This window comes from Dasypus novemcinctus, chromosome 5, assembly GCF_030445035.2.
Source record: "Dasypus novemcinctus isolate mDasNov1 chromosome 5, mDasNov1.1.hap2, whole genome shotgun sequence".
Classification (NCBI taxonomy): domain Eukaryota; kingdom Metazoa; phylum Chordata; class Mammalia; order Cingulata; family Dasypodidae; genus Dasypus; species Dasypus novemcinctus.
This window is the reverse complement of record NC_080677.1, coordinates 118,196,442-118,215,546: the sequence shown is the minus strand read 5'-3', so window position 1 is coordinate 118,215,546 and position 19,105 is coordinate 118,196,442. Positions and strand designations below refer to the sequence as shown.

Here is a 19,105-nt window from a genome sequence, read left to right as displayed (position 1 = left end):
GAAATGGCTTTTGGTCTTGGAGTGTTTTTATGGTTTTTCTCAGTTCTTCCCAGCCCACTTTCTGGGAAGGGCTCTTTACCAGGTCTCCCTCTATCACAACCACAAAGGAAAATAGAACTATTTATTTGGGTATGGTAACCAACTTCCTTCCTTGGTCCTCCTATGGGATGCTTTGTGGACCAGAATCTTCTAATCAGGATAGATGTGTTAACAGTGATGCCCATGGCCGGGCTGACCCTGTGCAGAGGCAGGTGGAGCAGTAGGTGGACCTCAGGGCCTCAGGTGACCAGGATGTATGTGAATGGGACTCCTAAGTCCTGGCCATCTTCACATCTCCCATAAACACTCCTGAGACCGTTTTATGCAGTGCTGTCCCTCTCTGCACCCCTCTGCCCCAGTGCTATCAGAGTTGGCGGGGCTTACCCCTTATTGCCTTATTTCCTCCCAAGACCATTTGGAGAAACGGAGGCCTAATTGATATTGACCCAACTGTCCTTCATACTGAGGGAGCATGAATCAAATTCTCTTCTTACTTAGTCATGCTATCTCTGCTTCATGATACATTCTGAGCTCAGATATGCAAGTCTTGTATATGAACTCTGAAATGACTAATGTCTGGTGGGAACTAACCATTGATACACTTCAAATTCTCACATTAGCTGGCATGGTTTTACCTTTCTTACCCAAAATTCTGAGTTACACAAATATAGTGTTGTAAGCCATATAAATATCAATGTTATCAACAGAACACGTCCCCACAAAATTCACTATTTGCCCCTTTATTTCCTCCTTTCCTTCCTGATACCCTTGGAGATGTCAGTGCTCATTTCCTCCTGGTACAAAACCTTAGAATCATCCTTAAATCTTTCTTCATTTTCTTGTGCCTAAGTCTATCATCTATTTCTTTTTGTTCTAAAAGTGATTTTTCAAACATCTAGTTCTTTCTTTCCCTGGGAGATAAACTTACCCTGTAATGGAATGTAAGATAAGGAAAAAGGAAGATATTCAAACTTTGCATTGAAAGACATATTTAGTAGCCCTGAGAGAAATATTTAGTAATGCATCTTACACTAAGTTTGCAAAACAGTCCTTCTTCCCCAACGATGATCTCATTATTTTGTATTTAATATGTGCTTTATTTTCCAGTTTTCATGAATCTTGTCTCCTCCTCCCAGCTTCTCGAGATCAAGAACTATTTTAAAAATGCATTTGCAAGGAGTACAACCTAGGATTTTCATGATGAGTATAGAACAGCAAAGCTAGGTTGATGTGCTTGCTGGTGATTAGCTAGGTTCACCCACTAGTTAAGTGACTGCCCTGCCTCCCAGACCCCACAACCTCACAGTTATCTAAAGTACAAATGAATGGACTAGCAGTATGTATGTGAATATATGCCATAAACTTTGAAGACCTCTTAAATTGTTCAAATCATAAATGTCACATCCGTGGAAGCCAAAGTTCTATACTTTTTCACCCAACCAGCAGTGCCGGGTATACAAAAGATGCTTCATAAATGGGATGCGAGGGGTTGAAGGAGTGGGGAGAGACGGGGTTAAGGCTGGGAAGGATGACATAGGCAGTCCTGGGAAGAAGGGATAACAAGCCAGCACTTAGACATGCCATTCTCTCCCAGATTGTTGAGGCCATGGAGATCATGCTGATAGCTGTTGTGTCTCCTGTCATCCGCTGTGAATGGCAACTGGAGAACTGGCAGGTGGCATTGGTGACCACGGTGAGTGCCTGACTTCCTGTGCTATGAATGGAGCTTCTCCCCTTCCCTTTCCCATAGGACAAGAGTCAAAAGACCCTCACCTTGTGGTGCATTGGCTTCCAAAGCTCATGGGTTTGCAGGCTGAACCTGACATTCAAGTCCCCTCTTCCCTTTACCCTGCCCTGTAGGGAGTGTAACCCTAAACTGTTTACTCTCTAGCCCCTAAAAAGAGCCCAGTAGAGAGAAATGCAAATCAGGGAAAGTGACCCTTGAGACATGAGTTAAATGAGTACACTAAAAGGCTACTTAGTTGGACCATAGTGGCTTAATCACCAAATCACTTTGTGTTAGGCATTCAACATTTCTGAAAGGCCATTAAAATAGCCTTTTGAACTGTATATGAAGGTTTATTTCAAAGTAGAATTAAGGTTATCCACCATTCTTCTAAATATGTGTAGTAAGTACCAATTATTTGCCAGCAGGCTGTGTATGGATACTTGTGTGTGTGTGTGCATGTGTTGGGGGCCTTACCGGCTGTTCCACGCTGCTTTACTGGCAGGTGAAAAAGAGCATCAGTTGATGAGGCTGTAGAGAGAGACAGGGCCAAGAGCATCTCAAAGTGCATGCCTGGGCTCCATTCTGTTGGCCGCTGCTCCCAGCAGTGGGCCCCAGTCCACAGTCCACCCAAGCATTATATTTATGTTGATAAAAAAAATCTAACACAAATACATATTAGTTTTTCAAGTTACCATTTTGCAAAACAATTCATTTCATGTAAAAAACCATTAACTTAATAGTCATATTTCTCATTAAGTGGATAATAAAACATATCTTAAAAATTTTTTTTAACCTTAAAAGAGACTTTTCATACATTAAAAATGTTTGAAACCATAGCTGTGGATGATGGAGAGTCAATGGGAGGGCTTTAAGAAGGGTTGTGACTACTCTTCTAAGAACTCTGAGGGCAGTGATGCTGGGGGGTGGAATCCCAGTTGGGAGGCTGTGGCGGTTGCGTGGAGATGAGAGTGAGTTCTGGAAATGTTTAGGAGGTAACATCAGCCGAGGTGGTCATGTCAACAGAAGAGGTCAAGGAACTATTAGGTGAGAGAGGAGGGGTTAATTACTTGGGTATTGAAGCTGGCTTACATGATGGCAGGACTTAATAGAAAGAGCCAAAATCCTCACTGAAAAAGGGGAGTGGGGGGCAGTAGGGAGAGTATGGTGATAGAGGATGATAGAGTCAGATGGCACCAGCCTAGGAAGAGCGTATGGCTGCATTAGAGTGAGAACTAGGGTCTAAAGCTGGCAGTGGATAATGCCAGAAGACTACCATCCATTGCCCTGCCTTATGGCCATGTGGGCTGCTAGGAAGGAGTGTCCTCAAGGAACCCATCCCTGCCTTTCACTCATTGCCCTTAACCACCATCAATTTTAATCTGTGTTGGTACCAGGGAAAATTCCTCCTTACACAGGGAACTGATCTGAGTTTTCCTCTCAATAATGTGTTTTATGCCCAATTGTGTTTCTTTCTGTGTCTGGAAGCTGGGAAACTTGGAGCCCAATTTTATGCCCAATAATCACAGCAAATGTCCTTATTTTTTTAGTGCTGTTTCTCTTTAAAATTCCTCTGCTAATTTTGTTGCACTTGTTCCTTTATTTTTTAAGCTCTAATACTTTTAGAAATGAGAAGGTATAAGTAAAAATAACCAAAGGACTTGCCATGAAGTGACTCATCTGTTTTTCATTTCCTTCCACATTTAAAATAATTACATCTGAGAAAGCATTACTTATACCTTGTCCATCCTTGTAGCTTTAGACTGATCACTGTAATGTTGTCTAACTATAACAGTTTCATGCCCCAAGTTGGTTTGTAGGTGTGTTGGTGTTAATTCCTGAAAATGTTGGAGATCCAGGTGTGGCACTGGCGTTTGTCACTTCCACAAAACTGTATTGCCTGGTGCAGTTTCTATACCTATAGCCCATATTTCATTGGTTGCATTTATGTTGCTCCCTAATGGTGCCTCAAGAGGCTCCAGTTGCTTGGCTTACTTTGTGAGCCCAGAAGACTCTTCTGCAGGTAATTAAACTCACCAAGATGTGATTGTTTCCTGCTCCAAGTTCCCTACCTCCTCCGGTCCTTTAGTCTCTGTCATTTTTCTTCCTGGCTGTAAGTCCCATCAGACTTTGGTATGTGTCGCCTGGGCTCGTTTGCAACAACCTTGTTAACAGGAAGTGTCCACATGTTTAGAAAAGAGGCAACATTTTCACCCTTCCCAGTCTCCCTATCCTCTAATGCCAACTCCACTTCTTGGACGACATGGCCTAAGTAGCCTTAAGGATTGTGGGTAAATTGTCTCACATTTTGTGATTAGAAGCAGATAGCAGTGAAGAAAAAATCTTCCTGTGGTATTTGAACTGGAAACATCAGAGTTATTTTTAAACTAAAAATAAGAAATTGCTGGGAAGCGGACTTGGTCCAGTGGATAGGGTGTCTGTCTACCACATGGGAGGTCCGCAGTTCAAATCCTGGGCCTCCTTGACCTGTGGGCAGCTGGCCCATGCGCAGTGCTGATGCACCCAAGGAGTGCTGTGCCACACAGGAGTGTCACCCGTGTAGGGGAGCCCCACGCACAAGGAGTGCGCCCCATAAGGAGAGCTGCCCAGAGCGAAAGAAAGTGCAGCCTGCCCAAGAATGGCGCGGCACACATGGAGAGCTGACGCAGCAAGATGACACAACAAAAAGAAACACAGATTCCCAAGCCGCTGACAACAACAGAAGCAGACAAAGAAGATGCAGCAAATAGACACAGAGAATAGACAACCAGGGTGTTGGGGGAAAGGGGAGAGAAATAAATAAATGAATCTTTAAAAAAAAAAAAAGAAACACAGATTTCCATGTCGATGACAACAGAAGTAGACAAAAAGAAGAACATGCAGCAAACGGACACAGAGAACAGACAACTGGGGCAGGGAAGAAGGGGAGAGAAATAAATAAAATAAATATTAAAAAAAAAAAAGTTGCAGGAAAGAGAGAGAGAAAGAGTGAGAGTGAGATAGAGAGAGAGAGAGAGATTTATGACTGTCTCTCAAAAAGAGTTACAGAGCATATAAGCTTTGAATCACGGTTTTTGTCCCAGACAGGCTTACAAACAGCTCAGTATTAGGAAGTCTTGTTTTCCCTCCATTCTATGTAAAGAAAAAAAGGGAAAAAATTTTGCCATTTATAGGAGGTAATAGAATACAGTAAAATTTAAATTTAACCTTGTTTACCTACTTCAGCTTTACTAATTAGCTAACCTAATTTAATCCAGTTCCCAATTCAGTCTCCTTATTAACAAAGTTATTTTACAACACAACATCTAAATACACAAGTTATAAGTCCAAAGAGCTAGTTTTCTTTCTGCCTTGTTTCTTTTTCTTTAAGTCTTGTCCACAAGAGAGATATTAAGATATTCATCTTTCTCTTCTTGGAGAGAGTTTGATAACTTCTGGTTCCACAATAGAAACTGCTTAATTTTAGGTACCCAAATTGAGATTCACCAACTGGTTTAAATTTTTTTTTTTAAATTGAGTGGATAACATAGGGTTTACAATTAAAAAAAAAAAATTCCCAAGTATAACTGTTAGAAAAAGAGGAAGAAAATCCAGCTGTCAACTACTATTATATCATTATTCCAGAAGAAGAAGGGCATGTTAATACCAACAATTAGGAAGAAAATTATCCCAGAATAGAGCCTTTCATATTTAATAACTTTTAGGTTTATGTGAAATATATCACATTGTCCTTATTTTTACCATCTTGCTAAGGAATGATTACATTTTCATTATGGCACAGCATTTATCCTAGGACTAGCATTTGGAAATCATTGGCTTTTTCCCACACCAATTTCTAATCCAGAAAGTATAGTGCATGGGGGGAAAATCATTGCTTTTGTAGTTCAAGAATAGCTATGGTGGTTTTTATAGTTCCTTGTGTAAAAAAATGCATTTGTCATCCTTGTGAAGAGAAAGGGAAAGGAAGAGAAAGCAAAGCAAGCAACTGGAGAGAAACATGTCTTTTTCATTGAAAAGGTGTTAGAAATTCAAGCTAACACAATTCTTTTGATTTCCTGGAAGCATCAGTCAGGGCTCTTATTGTAGAGAAAGCAATTTGGAATCTTGGAACTGTTTGAGGGCAGAAAAATAAGTAGCCTAAAGGCAGAGACATCAGATTGCAATTCGGGCTGAGATAAAATACTGGTATCATATCCTGGTCCTTGAATTTTATTTATCAGGGTATGCTAAGCCATTGCAAGAACAAGTAAGGAAAATAGGTAGGTTTATCTTAGGATTTATAATTGTTTTGAATACGTTTTTAAAATAATTGAGGGAAACGGACTTTGGCCCAGTGGTTAGGGCGTCCGTCTACCATATGGGAGGTCCGCGGTTCAAACCCCGGGCCTCCTTGACCCGTGTGGAGCTGGCCATGTGCAGTGCTGATGCGCGCAAGGAGTGCCCTGCCACGCAGGGGTGTCCCCCGCGTAGGGGAGCCCCACGCGCAAGGAGTGCGCCCGTGAGGAGAGCCGCCCAGCGTGAAAAGAAAGAGCAGCCTGCCCAGGAATGGCGCCGCCCACACTTCCCGTGCCGCTGACGACAACAGAAGCGGACAAAGAAACAAGACGCAGCAAATAGACACCAAGAACAGACAACCAGGGGAGGGGGGGAATTAAATAAATAAAAAATAAATCTTTAAAAAAAAAAATAAAATAATTGATTTGTTTGTTTACCTGTAATAACATAAAAGAAGACAGCTTCTAGCGGCATCAACTCGTGTGTGGACTAACACAGGGTGTGAGTAAAAACAGACATTTTAAAAAGTAAAATGGAAATTTACAATTATACATCTGAGTACAGACAAAACCATTATCTCAAATTAAAGGGAAAGCAGTTAACCTGCTCCTTGGACATCTGCTTCCACCTGGGGGCAGCATCTCCAACGTGTGCCATCGGGCTTGGCGCATAAACATCAGCCCCTGAAGCCCTGAAATCATCAAATAGAAGTAAGGCGATAGAGTTTTTTTTTTTAATAATTGAATTGCATATTTATTTATTTATTTCTCTCTTTATTTTTTTAATGTTACATTAAAAAAATATGAGGTCCCCATATACCCCCCACCCCCCTCACCCCCCTCCTCCACCCATAACTACAACCTCGTCCATCATCATGAGACATTCATTGCACTTGGTGAATACATCTCTGAGCACTGCTGCACCTCATGGTCAATGGTCCACACCATAGCCCACACTCTCCCACAGTCTACCCAGTGGGCCATGGGAGGACATATAATGTCTGGTAACTGTCCCTGCAGCATCACCCAGGACAACTCCAACCCCTGAAAATGCCCCACATCACATCTCTTCCTCCCACTCCCTACCCCCGGCAGCCACCATGACCACTTTCAGGGATAGAGGTTTGTGTATCCTGGTCTTTAACTTCCACCCCTTGTACATGTCCAAAGTACTTTTGGTTAAGATGGATGAATGCTTAAAGCGGGAAATTCATGTATTGCAGAAACTCTGCTTAGAGAATAATCTTTCTTCTCACTGCCACCTCCAGATGGTGTTTTTTGGCTACATGGTATTCAGCATCCTCTTTGGCCTGCTGGCTGACAGATACGGTCGCTGGAAGGTAGGTTGGCCATGGAAGTATGATTCAGAATTTTCTTTTGTAGCAAAATCACTGCTTCTCTTTAGTGGTCACTTCTTTATCAATACCCAACAGAGAATGTGGGGAAATTTTCTTCTCCAACATCTGAATTCCAGATGGGACTTCTGGCGTTTTTGTCTTTGACAGAGGTACCTGTCCCCACATCAGGCCCACTGTAGTCCATGTTTGAAGTTGATGTATGTGCATAATAATTGAAACATATTACAATGTGGGAATTTGCAAGTATAAATATAAACAGTTACCTATTGCTTAACTATGGCATAGTTTTGAAACCAACTGACTTGTTTAAAGTCACAGGACAGCTAAGATTAAACATCCTGACATAAGCCTATATGTTCTGATTACAAGTCCAGATCTCTCTTCTTTACTTACCTGATTTCTGGTGGGGAAGGCTTTTCTAAGCCTAAACAAAAAAGGGAAAAACCCCAAAGGAAAACATTAATAGAATGGGCTGTATATTTTAAAGTATCTTTAAAAAAATCATAAGACCTTACAAACTGATGTGAAAAAAACCATGTGGTTTACTCCAAAGAAACATTGTGTTTACCAAATTAATAATAGCAGAAGCGTCCCATAAATTATCTCACGGGGTTGACGTCATATGCCACTCACGAGCATGATGTAACCGTAGTCAGGATATTTCATCAGCTAAGGAAGCCTTAGCACAGACGTGACTTTCAAAACCTTAAAAAAGGGCAACCCCTACAAGAATAACTTACAGCTCCTTTTATGAAAGAAGCACCTGGTAGCTGACGCAGGCTGACTGCATATGTGAGAGGGAATGGACCCCCCCGAATTCCAAGTTGTCTCTGGAGGGAGACCCCTCCCGGTCAGGCGATTGCACAGTCCCCTGACTAAGACGCCCATGACACTGGCATGCTCTCTATTACCATTGTAAGAGCCTGCCTGCATAAACCTGCTCAAGCACAAGGCAGCGCTGAGACTCATCTTCCATACGGATCCATCCAGTCAAGGCGGAAACGTTGCACTGGGGGACTCTGCCAACCGAAGACCCGAATGCAAAAAAGAAAACAAACAGAAAAGAGCATGACCAGGTTATTTTGTAAAGGAAGAAGTACAAATTGCCAAGAGGCCCAGAAAAAATGTTCAATTGCGGTAGTTATCAAAAGGAAAATTACATAGAAAGACACAAAGTTTTCCGTATCAAATCCATATCAAATCTATTAGTAATTTTCTTTTCTGAAAGAATGCTGCTGAAATGGATATTTTTGTGCCCTGCAAGTGCATAGATAGCCTCATAGGCTAACACAACTTTTTGACCATCAACCTGGAAGGATGAATCAAGAGCCTTGAAAATATCTATTCTCTCTCACCTTCAAGAAATCTGGACTGCTGAGATCATCAGAGTCCACAAAGAGTTACATACAGAAATGTCACAGCTTATTTCAGTAGTGAGAAATTGTGAAGCAACCTCAGCATTCAGCAATAGGGGACTGCTTATATTACAGTACTTCTTTCTACTAGAGTATTTTGTAAATTTAAAATATGTTTTGCCTTACAAACAGAGAAAATAGGTTATTTGTTGTTAATGGTATTTTCTCTAGGTTGTAGAATCAAGGTTGATTTTTACTTTGTTTTATTTTTCACTGAATTTTTTCAAAATTTCTACTGTGAACTTGTATTCTTATAATCAAAAAAAAAAAAAAAAGCAAAAACTTAAAAATTTTTTTTCTCTTTATACTCTTTCCAACACTTTACCTTGTTGTGCTCTTAAATCCCTGTAAGTAGGGAAGCACATTTTTGCTTTCTGATTTGTAAGTTTTATTTACAGGTTCAGGTTTCTGCCACAAATGAGGATGGACACAGTTGGGTAGTGCTGAAGAATGATGTCAGTTTGGAAGGTCTGGGCTCAGACCACAGATTGGGGTGAATTGAATTGTTTAATTGTGAGAGATCAGTGAGCTCACAGTAGATTAGTTCCCTTAGAAGCAGACATCTAGAAGGAAAATAAAAAATTCTGTCCCTAATTCAAGTTCCTATCAGTATGATGTCATTGCCTAAAGACTGATTTTTACCTTCACTTTTCTGTTCCCATATGGATCACTGATGTTATATAGACACCCTCAGAAGTTAGGTTTTCCCTCCACTGAGGCAGGTTCCATTAGTAAGTCCTCTTTTTTTGCTTTAGGTTTTGCTCATCTCGTTCCTGTGGGGAGCCTACTTCTCCTTGCTGACCTCTTTCTCTCCCTCGTACATCTGGTTTGTTTTCCTGCGGACCATGGTGGGCTGTGGCGTATCTGGCCATGCACAAGGGTAAATAAAGCTTTCACGTAGAGACCCCCAAGAAAGAGGATACACATACACATACACTGTGGTTAATGCGCTAATATCATCAACAATAAGCTGCGACTTCATAGATTTTGCTTATGCTGTTTATTCCACTAAGAGCTATTTGCTCACCAAAATGATGTTGGGATGGCGAGGCTAGCAGAGTGCTAGATTGCCCATGTGTTACCTAATCGTGAATAAGGCTAAAGTGAATTTGCCAGCAGTGGGATATATTGGAATAGCTGTGATACTGCCTTTCTTTTTCCCTCCTGTGGGCAAATGTGCAGTATTTGGTTGTATATGTGGTTCTGGGAGCTTCCCTTAATTTACCAGAGCCTTCCCGCTATTCTCTCCTGGGTGCCTTGGAGCAAATTTTCCTTAGAATATATTAGGAGATGTCAAGGCACCTAATTATTAATGTTTTAGGGGATGAATTGTTCTTCCCTAAGGCATAAATTAAGCATCACTCTGAGCTTCGGGGCCTTAGAGGAATAGAATTTTTAAATGTCCCTTGGGGAACAGCCCAATGACTATGTTAAAACAAACAAAAAAAACCCTAACAAAACCTGGGTAATAACTGCAACAGAGAAGAGCAATTGGGAAACTGATGGGATGTGATTCCATTTATTCTTTTATTCAGAAAATGAATAGGCATTTAATTAGAAACCTGTGCCTTGACTGTTCTCATTAGTTGGGGAAACTACTGACCATCTCTTGGAGGTATTTTAATTTCCCAAGTATATTTTAGAAAAGGGAATGGTTCAGTTTACTTTTTATTGTATTCTTCCATGAATGTTAGATATAACAATTATATTTTGGTGTATAATGAACTTCTATGTTTTTTAATTCTTTATTGCTAAGACAAGAAAAATTATGATTATGAAAAACAAAGCGTTATGTGGTCTTATAAAAACAAAATTCTTGTGATTTTTTTCTCCTTTCCTGTTTAGACTAGTTATAAAGACTGAATTTTTGCCTACAAAATATCGAGGTTATATGCTACCCTTGTCTCAGGTAAGATAAATAGGGATGAATTCTACTCAGCCTTCTGTATCTTATAGGATATGATGTATGTGGGTTTTCTTCTGGCCTGTTGATTGTTCTTTGATTAGCACACTGCCTCTTATTTGGCATCAACCAAGGAGCACAGGGAATGCTTGAATGCAGAGGTCTAGTTTTCAAGATTTTCAGAGCCAGGATTTCTAACTCAGACCACTTGGGTAAGGGTAAGTCTAATGTTGCTTTGAGCATCAGTCTTTTCCCACCTTCAGCCAAGCCTTTCGTTATTTGTGGCAATATGAAACTCCATGTTTGAGCCTATACCTATTTCTCACAGTTCTCATATTTTGTCCCTTTCCCCACTCCCCACCTTTGTATCTTTAACCTTTGCTTTCTGTGAATGTTCTCAGCTCAACAATAGCTCACCCACCTATGTATATGGATAGCTACTGTGTGCTGGGCTCTCTGCTGGAGGCTGTGGCTACAAAGCAAAAGCCATTACACAAGCTGTGGTTTCTCTGGTATGCTGAGTTCTTACTATTTTCTTTCATCCTCCCTCAAATCTGCAAGGCTTTTTGTAGTTTTCTATGCAGCTGTGAAAATGTGCTACCAAATATTGACAGGTCAAGTAGAGATTAAATTGGCTCCTTGGGAGGGACGATGGTGATTTCACCTACACATCCCCTGATCTCCTAGCAGGCCTGACTCTGTAGATATTGTGATTATCACTGAATCCCCTCAGAGGGCAAGATCGTATCATGTGCTTGTCATGAGAGTTCTTTATCTCTTGGTTTTCTGTATATTTTTTCTCTAAGCCTCATATATCAGTAACAACAGGATTTTTTTAAAAAAGACTTCAAATCTTAAAACAAAGCAACAAAAAACCTTTGCTTTCTAATATTTTCCAAGATCATGTTTGGTCTTTGAATTCTAAAAACCTGAGAAGTGGGTATCTGAGTTTTCTTTGAGGATTCTTGCTGAGAGAGGGACTTTCATCCACCAAAAATTTTCTCTAGAAGATTCTTTCCTTTTTTTCTCTTTAGGGCCTCTGCATCGGAGGCTTTTGCTCTTTCTGATTGTGTTTCTTAGAAGAATTTCTTGGGTCATCCAGAATCTCTTTGCTCCTGTCATCAGGGTGATTTGTGCTGACTTTAGTTTGTCTCCACTGGTGCATCCTCACCATCAGGGGGTCTTTGCTCTGTGATGTTAAAAGAAAAACTTTTCAACAACCTAAAATTTAGGCTCACAGTTTTATGATCGTAGGTAGGGCAGCATCTCACCTAGAATTTAGGCTCACAGTTTTATGATCGTAAGTAGGGCAGCATCTCACCTAGAAAGCAGAAGGAAGCTCCACTGAGGGAGTAGGAAGGAGAAGATTATATAGGGCCAATGCAGAGGCAAGTGAGGAAATGTTTTGATTGGCTGACATTGTTTCCATTTTAGATAGACTTGTACAAAGTGGGGAGCAGATATACATTGGTTAGTATAGTATGTCCAATCTGATAAACTCTCTCTCCTGTGATAAAACTGGTTTATCACCAGGTGTTGCTTGTCTGCAATTCTATAGGGTACATTCCATGGTTCCATTTTCTTGGAGTGCCTCTGCTGGTCAATTATTCTTATTTTCTGGAAATTCCTTTCACAGAAAGGGATGTCTCCCTGCAAAGCCCAATGCAAGTAGTCATCTTATTTTATCTAATAAAAGTAACAGCTCAGCCCCCTTGAGGCATGGACAGATTTAGCAAGGGCAGTCCCTTCCCACCCCACCCCCTATCTCCCCCATGGCTCCCTCATCTGTTTATTCATTTTTGCCCATTTTTTGCTTATTGTCTGCCCATTGTTTTTGCTTGTTGTCTACTTGTTGTTTGTTTGTTTTCTTTAAGAGGCACCAGAAACCAAACCTGGACCTCCCATATGGGAAGAGGGCACTCAACTGCTTGAACCACATCCACACCCAAGTATTCCCTTTTTTACAGTGAAGGCTTCTTCTCCTGGCTCCTTTCAAGTCATTAGTGGCAGCTAATTTGTAAGGTTTTGAAGCAAACATCTGAAATGGTGCCAAGAAATGCAGTGGCTGGGAGCCTAAGCTTAGGAGCCATTGCTTTTCTTGGCCTGCCTTGCCCTGTTTTCCCATTTTCTGGGTAGGTCAAGGGAGTTTCTACGTTATTCTGGGGATGGTATGTCTAGGTCCTAGGGACAAAGTGCAGAGGTCATAGATATTTAGAAATTGATCAAGGGCTAGTTGACCAATGTGCACAGAAATCAATGCTGTAACTACCAGGATTTTGAGGAAAGTTTTATTGCAGGACAGCCAAGCAAGGAGACAGGAAGGGGAAAAAAGCTCAAATATGTCTCCCAGAGTTTAAAGAGCTTAGGGTTTTTATGGGATTCAAACAAAGGAAGGAGGAGATAGGGAGGTCATATATTGACTGATTATATTTCAGTTACAGTTTAATAGGGAGTGTGCAAGTATGAGCCCTTCAAAATTGATGAAAAGCTAGCTGGGGTAAGTACAGTCTGGCTGTAAATAATTAAAAAGCATCTGGTTACAGTAATTTTATAGATCATTCAGTTAACAAATATTATGAATCATTATCATATGATAACTATATTAATAAGGAATGGAGATAAGCTAAACAAATGGGCTCTAAGTAAGTGCAGTAAATAAGGAACAAACATCTGGTTACAGCAATGTTATAAATTGCTCAGTAAATGTAAGCTAACAAGTAAAAGAAATAAGCTAAACTAACAATTACAATTAAAGTAATATTATAAGTCATACCACCTTAGACACTGGTTACAGAACTTATAAAGTAGCTCCAGACCATCTAAACGATGAAGAAACTGACGCCTAAATGAGTTAAGTGGTACTGTCCACCACCAGTAAAGGCAGAAGTAGAAAGAGAATCTGGACCTCTGACTCCCACACTAATAGCTTCATGCTCTGCACACTGTGACAAATGAAAACTTTTCTCGGTCCACTGGGCCATTTATAAAGTAGCCATCAGGAATGATTCTTTCCCTTCTCCCCTAAGCTGGGAGGAGCTCACCAATTACTGGGCCTATATAGAGGTCCAGTATATACACAGATAAGCATTTTATTTAAGTATGTGAATGTAGGAATTTAGAATTGCAGTTTCAATAAAATATGCTTTTTTCCTCCTCTTCTAGATATTTTCCTCATTAGTAACATGTTTCTGTTGGGTGATGCGTAGTGCTCACATGTGATCTAAAAAATGGAACATTTTAAATTTTCTCACTTCAGTTTACTATTATGAATAGTCACTGTTAAAAAATAAACTATGGCAAAATTTTACTCTCTGGAAAATCTTAGAGGAACCATAGTAAATGAAATTGATACCCAATTTTAATCAATACCATCAATATTAATAGTATCAACATATCCTAAACAAATCATAAGCTGTAATTCTATAGTTCATTTCCAACTTACGATTCTTCAAGTAAGAGACAGGATAGCATAGACACTGGGGTTCAAGAGTCCTGGATCCAAATGTCAAACTTTACATTTTGAAGTGCTGGACCAATTTAAGCTCTCAAAACTCATCTCCTTGTGTAAAATGGATAATAAAGTCTACCTAGCAAGGTAGAAAGTTTCCACTTTTTAATCAATTCTGCTTAAATTCCTCTGGGGGTTTTCCTCACCAACATCAAGACTTTTGCATCAAAGTCCTCACTGCACTTTTAAAAAACTAGTACAGGAATCTGTCCATCCATCTTGGGCTAGAGATGTGAGAACTGTGTTTTGTTTTTGTTTTTTAAAGATTTATTTATTTCTCTCCCTTTCCCCCTGCTGCCCCCCACCCCCACCCCGCCCTGTTGTCTGCTCTCTTGTGTTCATTTGCTGTGTGTTCTTCTGTGTCTGCTTGCATTCTCAGCAACACTGGGAATCTGTGTCTCTTTTGTGTTGTGTCATCTTGCTGCATCATCTCTCTCCCCTTCCCTCCGCTCCCTCCCCCCGTCCCGCCCTGTTGTCTGCTCTCTTGTGTCCATTCACTGTGTTCTTCTGTGTCTGCTTGCAATCTCAGCGACAGTGGGAATCTGTGTCTCTTTTGTGTTGTGTCATCATGCTGCATCAGCTCTTGCTGGGTGGGCTGCGCTTTCTTCACAGGGGGCGGCTCTCCTTGCAGGGTGCACTTCTTGCACGTAGGGGACACCCCTGCATGGATGGCACTCCTTGAACGTGGCAGCACTGCATGTGGGCCAGCTCACCACATGGGCCAGGAGGCCCTGGGTTTGAATCCTGGACCTCATGTATGGTAGGTGGATGCTCTATCAGTTGAGCCACATCTGCTTCCCGAGAACTGTGTTTTCAAAGACTATGACCTTGGTAATAGATTATTATTAACAAGATTTAAACAAAATCTTGTAATGTGGATTTTAATCTCTTTTATGAAGAAGTGTGTATTCAGAGACATTTTTATTTTTAGGGTTGATGGCTTTCTTAGTGTAGTGAAAGCCTAATGATATTATTCCTCTCATTAGTTAGGTGGCCAATGCTATAACTTATTTTCTTTTAATTTTTTTTCTTTTCCTCCCCCTCCCCGACCCTGCTGTTTTTGCTGTCTGCATCCATTCGCTGTGTGATCTTCTGAATCTATTTCTCTTTTTGTCTTCTCTTCTCATCTTTCTCCTCTAGGATTTACTGGGATTCGATCCTGGGGACCTATGATGTGGAGAGAGGTATCCTGTCAATTGTGCCACCTCAGTTCCTGGTCTCTGCTGTGCTTCACCTTGACTCTCCCCTTCGTCTCCCTTTTTGTTGCATCATCATCTTGCTGCTTGAGTCACTTGTGTGGACACTGGCTCACTGTGCGGGCACTCAGGCTTGCCATGCAGGCACTCAGCTTGCCATGCAGGAAGTCGCCTGGGCACTTGGCACACCACATGGGCACTTGGCTTTCCATGCGGGCACCCACATGGGCACTCAGCTCACTGTGTGTGCCCTTGGCTCATTGCATGGGCATTCGACTCACCACGCAAGCCCTGGCTCACTGCACAGGCCTGCTTTCTCTTTTTCTTTTTCACCAAGAGGCTCCAGATATTGAATCTGGGTCTTCCTGTATGGTAGGCAGAGGCCTTATCACTTGAGCCATATCCTCTTCTCTCTCTTAATTTTTTAATGTTTTTTTCATAACTTTTTTATTAGACAAGGCATATAAATGTGTTTAAATTGTTCTGCAAAGAAGGCTGTTGGAATTTTGATTGAGATTGCATTGAATCTGTAAACCACTTTGGGTGGAATTGACATTTTAACAATATTTAGTCTTCTAATCCATGAACATGAAATGTCCTTCCATTTGTTTAGGTCTTTTAAAAATTTCTTTTAGCAATGTTTTAGAGTTTTCCATGTATAAGTCCTTTATATCCTTGCTGAAATTTATTCCTAGGTGTAGCAGTTTGCTATGGTTCATGAATTCCAAAAATAGATATTGGATTATGTTTCTAAACTGGTCTGAACCTAGGAATGATTAAATTATGATTACGGCTTTGCATGGGCCATGTCAGTAGGGCGTTGAGTCCCACCCCTTGGTAAAAGACTTGGCAAAGGACAGAATTGGTATTTTGATTTGGAGGAGTCTTGAGCTGGACCCCTTGCGAGTAAACACACAGAGGAGCTTGGTCGTGAGGAAAGAGAGATGGCCCCGGGAAGAGAAACAAGCCATTCATCTGATAGTCTACAGCTAACCTTGTGGAGGACACAGAGGAGCTGAGCCCAGAGAGAATAAAACCCTGGGAAGAGGAAGCCAGGAAGCCTGAATCCTGGCAGATGTAGGCAGCCATCTTGCTCTAACATGTGGCAAAAGAGGGAAGTAACTCACTCATTATGGTCTGGTGTCTGTAAGCTTTCTACCCCAAATAAATACCCTTTATAAAAACCAACTGATTTCTGGTGTTTCGCATCAGCACCACTTTGGCTGACTAATGCACTTGGTATTTGATTCCTTTAGTTGCTATTGTAAATGAAAATTTTCTTGATTTCTTCTTCAGATTGTTCATTACTACTCTATAGAAGCTCTACTGATTTTGGGGTGTTGATCTTGAATCCTGTCACTTTGTTGACTTTGTTTATCAGTTTTAGTAGCTTTGTTGTGAATTTTTAAAGGTTTTCTATATGTATGCTCATGACTAGGGAAAGTTTTATGTCTTTCTTTCCAATTTCAATGCATTTATTTCTTTTTCTTGCCTAAGTGCTCTGGCTAGAATGTTCAGTACAATGTTGAATAACAGTGGTGACAATGGATATCCTTGTCTTGTTCCTGATCTTAGAAGGGAAGCTTTTGGTCTTTTAACATCAAGTATAATGTCAGCTGTGGGTGTTTTCATATATGTCTTGTGTCATGCTGAGGAAGATTCCTTCTAGTCCTGGTTTGCTCAGTGTTCTTATCAAGAAGGGGTGCTGGATTTTGTCGAATGACTTTTTGCTTCAATTGGGATCACATTGTGCTCTTTTGAGTGCATGTTCCCTTCCAAAAGAATTTGGTAATTGCCTTTTCTATTTCTGTGAAGTAGGCTGCTGGAATTTTGATGGGTATTGCATGGAATCTATAAATCAGTTTGGTTAGGATTGACATCTTCACATCAGTTAGTCTTCCAATCCAGAACACACAATATCTTTCCATTTGTTTATGTTTTCATCGATTTCTTTTAGCATTGTTTTGTAGTTTCCTGTATTATAGGTTCTGTACTTCTTTGGTCGAATTGATTCCTATGTATTTGAGTCTTTGGTGCTATTGTAAGTGGATTTTTCCCCCTGATTTCCTCCTCAGATTGTTGAATACTAGCAATACTAGTGTATAAAAACATTACTGATTTTTGCATGTTGATCTTGTATCCTGCCACTTTGCTGAACTCATTTATTAGCTCAAGTAGCTTTGTTATAAAGATTTTAGTACTTTCTAAATATAGGACCATGTCATCCACAAATCTGAGAGTTTAACTTCCTCTTTTTCTCTTTGGATGCTTTTAATTTTTTTTTCTAATTGCTCTAACTAGAACTTCTAGTAAAAAATTGAATAACAATGGCGACATGGCGGCAGACTTGGCCCAGTGGTTAGGGCGTCCATCTACCACATGGGAGGTCCGTGGTTCAAACCCCGGGCCTCCTTGACCCGTGTGCAGCTGGCCCATGCGTGGTGCTGATGCATGCAGCAAGTGCCCTGCCATGCAGGGGTGTCCCCTGCGTAGGGGAGCCCCACACTCAGGGAGTGTGCCCCATGGGGAGAGCCGCCCAGCGCGAAGGAGAGTGCAGCCTGTTCGGGAATGGTGCCGCACACACAGAGAGCTGACACAACAAGATGATGCAACAAAAAGAAAACACAGATTCCTGTGCCGCTGACAACAACAGAAGTGGACAAAGAAGAAGACGCAGCAAATAGACACAGAGAACAGACAACCAGGGTGGGGGAGGAAGGAGAGAGAAATAAATAAATAAATAAATCTTTAAAAAAAAAAACGGTGACAGTGGGCATTCTTGTCTTGTTCCTGATCTTAGAAGGAAGGCTTTCAAACTTTCCCCATTGAGTATGATGTTGGCTCTGGGTTTTTCGTACATGTCTTTTATTATATTGAGGAATTTTCCTTCTATTCCTATTTTTGAGGAGTTTTTGTCAAGAAAGGGTGCTGGATTTGTCAAATGCCTTTTGTACATCAATTGAGATAATCATGAGATTTTTTTCCTTCAATTTGTTAATGTGGTGTATTATGTTGATTGATTTTCTTTTTTTTTAAAGATTTATTTATTTCTCCCCCTTCCCCCCCACCCCGGTTGTCTCTTTTCTGTGTCTATTTGCTGCATCTTCTTTGTCCGCTTCTATTGTTGTCAGCGGCACGGGAATCTGTGTTTCTTTTTGTTGCGTCGTCTTGTTGTGTCAGCTCTCTGTGTGGGCGGTGCCATTCTTAGGCGGGCTGCACTTTCTTTCACGCTGGGCAGCTCTTCTTACAGGGTGCACTCCTTGCACATGGGGCTCCCCTATGTGGGGGACATCCCTGCATGGCACAGCACTCTTTGTGCGCATCAGCACTGCACATGGGCCAGCTCCACACGGGTCAAGGAGGCCTGGGGTTTGAACCTTGGACCTCCCATGTGGTAGATGGACACCCTAACCACTGGGCCAAGTCTGCTTCCCAATTAATTTTCTTATGTTGAACCAGACTTGCATACCAGGAATGAATCCCACTTGATTGTGATGTGTAAGTCCTTTGATATGCTGTTGGATTGGATTTGCAAGTATTTTGTTGAGAATTTTTGTATCTATGTCCCTTAGAGTTATTGGTCTGTAATTTTCTTTTCTTGTAGTATCTTTATCTGGCTTTGGTATTAGGGTGATGTTGGCTTCGTAAAATGCGTTGGGTAATTTTCCCTCCTCTTTGATTTTTTG

The 19,105-nt window shown here is 41.0% G+C and overlaps 1 protein-coding gene across 2 annotated transcripts in view; it reads left to right on the top strand.

Annotated features, from left to right (window-relative positions):
• Window positions 1-19,105, top strand: part of SVOPL (SVOP like) — a 150,067-nt gene that overhangs the window by 44,264 nt on the left and 86,698 nt on the right. For both annotated transcript variants that reach the window (XM_071215296.1, XM_058297437.2), the window contains exons 4-7: window positions 1,634-1,732; window positions 7,308-7,379; window positions 9,568-9,692; window positions 10,658-10,721. In XM_071215296.1, the coding sequence (XP_071071397.1) occupies window positions 1,634-1,732; window positions 7,308-7,379; window positions 9,568-9,692; window positions 10,658-10,721 (360 nt within the window). The remainder of the gene's footprint in view (window positions 1-1,633; window positions 1,733-7,307; window positions 7,380-9,567; window positions 9,693-10,657; window positions 10,722-19,105) is intronic.